The sequence below is a fragment of the Cryptomeria japonica genome, chromosome 8 (assembly GCF_030272615.1).
Source record: "Cryptomeria japonica chromosome 8, Sugi_1.0, whole genome shotgun sequence".
Taxonomy (NCBI): Eukaryota; Viridiplantae; Streptophyta; class Pinopsida; order Cupressales; family Cupressaceae; genus Cryptomeria; species Cryptomeria japonica.
Genome location: NC_081412.1, coordinates 177,643,382 through 177,652,625, shown reverse-complemented (window position 1 = coordinate 177,652,625; position 9,244 = coordinate 177,643,382). Strand labels below are relative to the sequence as shown.

General features: G+C 36.7%; 1 protein-coding gene across 1 annotated transcript; it reads right to left on the bottom strand.

Moving 5' to 3' along the window:
- Positions 1-1,579: 1,579 nt before the first annotated feature.
- Positions 1,580-2,092, bottom strand: LOC131857585 (proline-rich receptor-like protein kinase PERK2). Its single transcript, XM_059210269.1, has one exon. It carries the CDS (start codon positions 2,090-2,092, stop codon positions 1,580-1,582), a length of 513 nt encoding a protein of 170 aa, XP_059066252.1.
- Between the last annotated feature and the right edge of the window lie 7,152 nt (positions 2,093-9,244).

Sequence of the window (9,244 nt, the reverse complement as noted above, 5' to 3'; positions counted from 1 at the left end):
AGAGAATATGCTCAAATAGAGAGAGCTCAATATTCACAAAAATATGTAATGTGATTCTTACAATGAAAAGAAAGAACTCAACCTTTAATAGGTCAAGAAACCCTAAAAGGGAAAACCTAGGTTTGCACATAATAATTAATAAAAGAATTAATTATTATGCACCTAAAGTTAGCTTAAGTGTAAAAGAGATAAAGGGAACTTAAATAATTAAACAAATATTGTTTAATTAATCAAGTCAATACCCGAATACTCTGACACCCCCCCTTAAGCTAGACTCAGGGAGAAGCTAAAACCTAGAACAACTACTGAAAGCAAGAAAGATGGGTCCCGACAACAAGGCCTGATTAGGTACCCAAATACAATGAAATCTCTATGAACTGGAGAAATAGAGAAAACCACATGGGAACAAAAATCTACTCCAAAAAGAGATGGAAAAGAACACCACTGAAGCATGAAGAACTTGCAAACTTTGTCAAAGAATAACTGCTGATCTAAAGAACCTCCACTAAAATAGAACATGACTAGGTAGAGAAGACTATAATCTGCATGAGTGTCCTCAAATGACACTACTCGAATCAGATGGAAAACAAAGGAAAACAACTGAACTCGAAGATACAGATGGTATGAGAAACCAAATCCTAAAGAGCTGATATCGAACCACAGAAGCATTAGAACTAATAGGACAAACCTCCCCATAATGCTGAAGAGGGAGAGGGACAGGAACACTGAATAGGACAGCCAAGAAAAATTGCATGATGAAGAACCAAGAACATCAAAGGTGCTGAGAAAAGTACATGGTGTCGTGGAAGGAACACTCACTTGACACACATCATGAGGCAAATGTCATGGAAGGAACACTCACTTGACACACATCATGAGGCGAATGTCATGGAAGGAACACTCATTGGACAAAGGAAGATGGCAAACAAAAGTCAAACATCAACCCCCTCATGGCACTTTATCAATAGTGCATGTACAACAAGGCACAAGATGTGCATGATCCCAAGTAAATAATGCATGATGGCACTTTATCTCAGTGTGTTTGCATAAATACAAGCTACAATGATAAGAAGTCTGGAAATAGAAATGAGAACCAAAATAGAGACACCCTAATCAGAGAAGAGATCCCAGGACCTGAAACAACCACAATACCCACTAGAGTGATGAAAAGCAAAAAACTGAATAAAATATGCATGGAGCAGAATCTAGAAGGAAAACTCAGATGGCTGAAAAGTACACAACACACGCTTTCCGAAAATATAAATTTTTCAAAAATGGAGGTCAGATGCTCATTCTATGGCTCCTAGAGTGCAAAAAATAGACCTCACTTTGACTAGAAAAAAACATAGTCAAACAAAAATATTGGAAAAAATTACCAACTTGATGAGGTCAGACTTGGAACCAGCTTTCCGACGCATATTCGTTTTCAAAAAAATGACTCCGTATGCCCAAGATATGGTCAAAAAACCAAACCCTCCCCTGAAAGAGGCAAAAAAGGTAGTCTGGTGGCTGGGCGGTGCTCTGGTGGCCAGTGGGAGGCACTCTGGTGGCGGTTGAGTGGAGCTCCAATGGCGGGCTGCTATTTTTGGTAGTCGAGGTGGCCGGGCGGCGGAGCGCGCCGTGGTAGCGGAGCTGGCCGGGTGGTGGTGTGGGCCATGGTGGCAGGGAGCTCCGACAGGGAGGCTGGCGATGATGTTGGGTTGCAAGGAGGCCGGCGGTAGTGAGAGAAGCCAACAGTGGGTGGGAGAAGCCAGCGACAGGCGGGAGAAGCCAGCAAAGGGCGGCGACCCGGTCGCAGGCGGGTGGTAGGTGACACGACGAGTGGAGGAGGCCGCAGGAAGCGCAGCGGCCGACGAGCGAAGTAGTGGTCTGGGAAGCGCATGGAGCTGGCGGAGGCCGTAGGGAGGCCGACGACAACGAGCAGGGCTGGGGGCAGAGCGCGGCGGTGGGGCCAAAGGGAGCTGTCGGCAGGGGCCGGAGGGCCAGTGGGAGCCAGTGATAGCTGCATGTGAGGGCTGAAGAAAGCTGTCGGCAAGGGCCGGAATGGTGCCGGCGGCAGCCTACGGGGCTTGCAGCATGGCAGGGGCCCCATGGTACCCTGCGTACCGTGGGAACCCCCCCCAAAATTTTTTGTCAAAAAATCAAATTTTTTTTTAAACCCTTGCTTTTTTTTTTTCGCCCTTTTGCTTTTTGATTTTTTTTAAAAGCAAATTTTGGCTTGCATGCCATAAAAAGGCAAAATATTTTTATTTTATTTTTTCTCGATTTGCGTGCCAGGTTCGTACAGCCTGGATCAGAGAAAAAAATACTCCCAAAGGCTTAGGAACCAAAATAGGTCAAATTTTATATGACCATAGGGGTTTTCAGGCCTTCGGAGCATGATGATGAGGTCCATTTAGGCCAAAAGTGCTCAAAAAAAGGTCAATCCCTAAGTACATAAAAAAAATTCTAAAACCCCAGATCTACTTCCAATGCAAAAATTCTCAAAACAAGAACCGGTAGTTGCAGATCTAAAGCTCTGATACCATATAGGAGTTGAGAAAATACAACACCACGGGAGCCCAAATGATCTCTGCAAGCTGAAAAACCTATTACAAGGAGAAGTAAGGAAGCAAATACAGAAAAACAAATACATAAAGAATATGCTCAAAATGAGAGAGCTCAATATTCACAAAAATATGTAATGAGATTCTTACAATGAAAAGAAAGAACTCAACCTTTAATAGGTCAAGAAACCCTAAAAGGGAAAACGTAGGTTTGCACATAATATTTAATAAAAGAATTAATTATTATGCACCTAAAGTTAGCTTAAGTGTAAAAGAGATAAAGGGAACTTAAATAATTAAACAAATATTGTTTAATTAATCAAGTAAATACCCAAATACTTTAACAATGAATGTTAATTGAAATAACCTATGGCCAATCAAAATATTTTTTGCCAATCAAAATTGTATGCATGTAATGAAACATCCATGTATGAAAATGCCTGCAGTCTGGCTTTCCAAATGCTCTACTCAACATGATGATGAGGTCTCATTGAGGTTCCTGAAAATTTTCTCTCAAAATATTTGTAGCCTTTAGCCCTGTCTTCCTTGGCTCCTCGAGCCATGCTTCATTGATATGTCTTTTGTAGTTATAATCATTCTTCACAAATATAGAGGTGGACTGCTCTTCAGTTGTTACTAGAACCTCCTCTCTCACTGGTAGTATTGGGTAATTGTCATTATCAACTCTAGTGATTGCATAGCTTGAGGAAAAATAGTCACCTCTACCAGCCTTAATCTCCCAATTCTCCTATAGGGTGCTTTAAGGGTATGAGGTGTAGGTGCTAGTTGGGTTTTGATATCTTCAATTTCTATGTGTCCAATCTCAATATCAGTCACCCACTGAACTTCATCTTCCAGCTTTGAGGTGAGTGTCTGCCTTTGATATTGATACTTCATTGTTATTGGCATCTTATCAAGATTTGCTTCTTCCTTATTCCTTTTGTTTCTTGGGGATGGGTCCATTAATATGCTTTATCATGGAAGAAACGATCAATAATTAGCTATTACTTCATATTATCAAATCACCACATATTTCAGAACTGTCAGGTTCTGAGGTAAGAAACCCCTTCAAAGTAGCTAATTTGGGGATTCTGAGATCCCGAGTTATAAACTTCAAAATAGGAAGGAACTTCAGAATTACGGGGTTCTCCGATCGCTAGTTAAGGAAAGGGAAAAAATAACCAACTTCAGAACTCTGAGGTTCTGGGGTTCTGTGTTTGGCAAAATACATCAAAAGGCAGATTTCAGAACTCCAGGGTTTCGGGGTTCCGGGTTGGATAAGACAACTTCAAAAATAGACTCCGGGATTCTGGAATCCCGAGATGGGCAAATCTCTCAAGCAAGGGACTTCAAAACTCCAAGGTTCCGTAGTGGGTAAAACCATCAAACTTTATAAGGTGCAAGGATTTTAGGATACCAGGATTTCGGAGTCCTTAGGTGGATATTACTCTTGTCAAATGAGGACTTCAGAACTCTAGGGTTTTGGGGTTTTTGAGTTTTTGAATTGGGTAAAACTTAGGCACTTTGGGATTTTGAGGTTCTGAGATCTCGAGGGGCCAAAACTAGGGTTTTGCAAGGCAGGAAAAATGAATTGGCCAATTTTATTGAAAGCATAAAAAATCTAATCTAACCCAAGCTAAACGACATGAAAAATGAGAAAACAAAAGAAAACAAACCAGCCAACTTGACGAGGTGACAAACTAGAAAACATGAACGAGGTAGGAAGAAAATTGCGCAAAGGGAGAGCTCAAGTTTCAGAGATGAAGAATGCACAAATGAATACAAATCACCCATTTCCCCCTATTTATACCCTCTTTGGCAACTGTACTATCTCACTAAACATGACCTCAGGATTTCGAGGTTCCGAGATCCTGATACAAAACAAAGGGGAGCTCAAAAATCTGGGGTTTTGGGGTTCCGAGTTGTTGACACACATAAAAAAATGACACCTTGGGACTCTGGGGTTCCGGGGTGAAACACAAAGTGAGTCCGGGATTTTGAAATTTCAAAATTCTGAAAGTCGAACCAAAACACAACCAAGACAAGAAGAACTCGGACTTCCAGGATTTCGGGGTTTCGGGGCCTCAACACAACAAAAAAGATGAGACCTCAGAACTTCAGGGTTCTGAGGTCTTGAACCAGAACAACACAAACAAGACTTTGAGACTTTGGGATTCCGAGGTCTTGGTAAAAAATCAAGGAAAAAAGACTTCGAGACTTCGGGGCTCTGAGGTTTCGAGGTCTTGACAAAAACACAAAAAAACAAGACTTCACGACTTTGGGGCTCTGAGGTTTCAAGGCCTTGACAAAAACACAAAGGCATAAAGACCACTTCAGAACTTTGAGGTTTCGAAGTTCTGAAGCATACCAAAAAACAAAACAGAAGGGCTCCTCAGAACTCCAGAGTTCTAGGGTTTCGAAGTGTCCAAAGGAAAAAAACAAAAGAAGGAAAAAAGAAAGAAAATAAAAGGAAAGAAAAAGGGGGGACCTTCTTTTTCATGCCAAAGAAAATGATGGGGGTAGATATGCAAGGCATAGCACATCCATCTAACCAAATCCAATGTTGTGAACAATTTATCCCACATTCTCTAATATCTTCAAAAAACATTCCAAAAAAATGTACTAAATAGCTCCTATCATGACACGTATCATCACCGATATAGAAATGAACCTCCTTGATGATAATCCGTTCATTTCCAGTACTCTCTATACCATCCACCTGAAATTGTGCATGTCTATAGAAAACTTGTACAAATATTGCAACTTGCTCAAAATGATAATATTGACTTTAAATTTCTATGTGAGGACTAAATGTATAGTTCTCGGATAAATATACAATTGAAAGAACACAACCTAGTGGAAAATAATTATTTTGAGTCACGAAACTGTTTAGCTTGCCATCTTGCACCATGACAATGTTGGATATGTGGATATATGATACTATGAAATCTAGTCATAAATTCAATGTAGGGCAATTTACTCTCTTTCAACATATATTTTTTGGATTCAACTCCTAACTTAGTTTGGTATGTCTCATGTTAAAATCTCTTCCACATAACTTGCATTGTAATATCAATATTCTCAGTTTGCAATAAAAACTTACTCAAATCTCCACAGTCATTGCATGCACCTTTTATACATTGTATTTTGAACTCATCTGAATCTTCTAATTTATCACATAAAATAGATTTCACAAATTGTGTTGTACTTGTAGGAATGACTAGATTTGAATTAATTATTGCCATGACTTTTTTATATGATTGCAAGTGTAGATGAAATTCAAAATTATTTTGACAACAAGTTTCACATACCTTATTTATGCATACAAAGCAAGGATGCAATCTCTTAAACATCCTTTGACAAATGTTCACATCTGAAAAATTCTTGCTTGAATGCTTCAAACAATTCACTTTGTGTTGTATCTAAAAAATGTTTTGGATGTGAAATTTTTGGACCATCTTCATCTACCATCTATACAGTGTCCCATCTATTCGAAGAAACATGAGAGTGGTTGGTCCAATATTCAATGACCTATCTTTTTACATCTTAAAAAATTATGTCCTTCGAGGAACCCTACAGATATTTACCCAATTGTTTTCATCTAACATATTTATCTTCCTAATATATCTTTGAGCAGTTCTTCTAGATACCTTCATTAATTAAAAATTGTGCGAACTTGATTTCTATGAGATAATTTCTTACTAGAAATCATAGTCATCAATGCTCTATGTGCAACACTTAATTCAACACCTTGATTTGTGTTGTCAATACATTTCAATGCTTCTTGCAAATTTTCAATTATAGTTTCTCTTACTAATGTATCAGGTGAGATTTTCTTATTATCAACACCCAACAGCTCCAAAACAGGGGTCATTTCTCTTTTTCTAATTAACTTAGCAAATAATTGTGCTCTTCCAATAATAGACTTATTTGCAAAATAATCATCCCACATTTTCTTACAATGCAATTTTATTGTGCTTTCAGGTATCATATCTTCAGAAGAAATTTTATTGAAAAGACTATCTTCATCCATTTCCATCAAATTTTCCATACTAGAGATATTTTTTGAACTTGACTCTATACCAATTTGATCTTGTACTTGAGTTTTCATTTCTTGAACATTAACAAGTTGATCTTGAAAATCAATTGATTGTTGTTGACTATGTTTTGTATGACCTTTCATATTATTGTCCCTTTTTCAATCATACAACCTTGATCTAGTCCTCTTATTCCCCATTGCACAAAATATTCAGATTCAAATTTAATTCACCTAAACACACAAACACATATACCATATATAAGAAAAAAATAATAGATGCACAAGTTATTTTAAATGTTGAACAATACATTAGAGTTAGATACATATAGACTTCATTTTTAAATGCATATATAACTATTGTTCTAGATCTAAAAGATTTGTTAGTACATACTATATACAAAGGTTAAAGTTACTTTTCCTTTTTCTTAAAAAGAGCTCTATGATTTGTTCACAATGTTGATTGTGAAATCTATAATTTTGCATTCTTATACTTGCTAGATAGGTGTTAGCTTGTTATACAAGTGTCAAGAATGGATTGTATATGTAGTAGCATTTAAATAGAAAAAAAAGAGCTAGAAAAGTAAGGTGGACAAACATATATAATTTCAAGATCACTATAATTTCTCCCATTGGTGATATGGTAATGACAACTAAATTATATATAGTTTTAAATAATGATTCATACATTATTGAAGTTGAAGAGGGGAAAATGTAACAAGGGAAGATTAGATGGTTAGTATTCAAATGAAACATTCAAACACATAAAACACAAAGAATAACCATTTATACCTTGCAAGCTTATACCTTCTCCTTCAGATTGAGCCTTTGATGAAGCCAAAGATGCGCCCCTCCTTATCTTGTTTGGATTAGCTTCTTGATTGTGATGTGGAATTCTCTCCAAGTGCTCAACAAGATAGATTGGATTTGATAGGATTATTAGATGGATTTGAATTGAAAGATTGAAGGAAGAAGAAAGAGGAGAAAAGAGCAACATGACAATGTATGAGAAGTGGATGGATTTGTGAGGAGAATAGGCTCCAATTTATAGATTGGAGAAGGCCAATGGAGGACCAAGATTGATTTGATCGTGAAGGGTTGAGATTGATTTGAGATAGAAGGCATGGATCAAGGGTGCCTTGGGAAAATAAACAACAATATAAAATTCCTTGGGAAAAAGGGGGGAGAAATTTGAATTTCAAATATGAGGAATTAAAAATTCCAAAATAAGAATACATTGAGGGATTCAAAGAAATTTGAATTTCTTTGAGAGGATCAATGTTGACGTGACATGAGTGGGAATTAAAAATTGAGGCATAATGATAAGCATGATTATGAGAGATTCTAGAAGGATTAATTAGGTTGAGTGGGATTAGGGAAAGTGATTTGTAGGAATCACATGACTAGGTTAATTAATTAGAATTAATTAACTGAGTGGGTTTAGAGGAAATAATTATTGGAGGGGACTTTAGAAGAATAGGGGAATAATTAATTTATTTGATAAATTAATTACTTGACAATAGTGGCAGGATTAATTAAATTAGATTTAATTGATTCTGAGAGGAATAAGGATAACACAATTAAATTAATTCATTATGTTGATAGGCTTAAATTAATTAAATATTAATTTTAGGTGTCTACGGAAGTTATTATTTGCTTCCTTCTAAAACACATTATTGAGAGTGACAATTTAAGAAGTATTTTCATTGAGATTATTACTAATATAGTAATCATTCTCATCATCAATTTATCATTTGAACCTATACTCCAATTTTTGAAATAGAGAGAAGTTGAGTTGTATATGTAAATAACATTATTTGTCACAAAATAGTGTCATACTCAATTTTATTAGTGTAATATATTTTACAAAATCACTAACTCAAAGTGTTTTTGGATTAGTACAATAGTTAGTAACAATTGTGAGATTTATTTTAATAATATTCTTATTTCTTAGTTGGTAATGTTAAAAGAAATTTGATCTATCAAAATAACATTTCTACAATTCATCTTTCACTTTCTAAAAATGGTGACAACTTGATGCAGGAGCATCCTCGATTCTTGGCAATCTTGCACCAACCAAAAACATTTCCTTTCCAGTTTGTTTTCTATTTTGCAGTTTCATCATTTCTTTTGGCATTTTTTTTCTTGCATTGGATCATTGGACCTTGCAGAGCTATCTTTTGCTTGAGGACATGATCAACTTCCTTATTCCTAAACTATGGAGCATTTGGATCATTTACTGGCAAGTTATCGATTTCAGATTCTGAGACATTTTTTTGGCCCCAGAACTACTTGGACCTATTTGCATTGGCAAATCTTGTGGACCCTTTCCATAGCTTGTAGAGCCTCAGTTTGTTGATCCTGATGTTCCTTGTTATGTGGCTAACCTTTCCCTTTGATCCACACTTCATCCTTTGTTTTTTTTTGGAGGAATCTCTTTGGCAAAGGTCGACCTATTGGTTTTACACGTTTGATCTTGTTCTTCAGCATTTGATCCCTTTTGGGCTGACCAAATCTCCTTGGACCATATAAATCAATGTAACTAAGCATCATAATTCAGTTAGGATGAATATAGAAGATAAATCTTAATAATTAGAGGTCTAAAGTTGACCAATTCTGTAGTTGAGCATGTATGTAGTAGGCTAGTGAGCCAAATCTTGTA

Bases quoted from the DNA above. Each gene is read 5' to 3' on its own strand.
- LOC131857585 (XM_059210269.1), bottom strand. From the start codon at position 2,092: ATGGGGCCCCTGCCATGCTGCAAGCCCCGTAGGCTGCCGCCGGCACCA.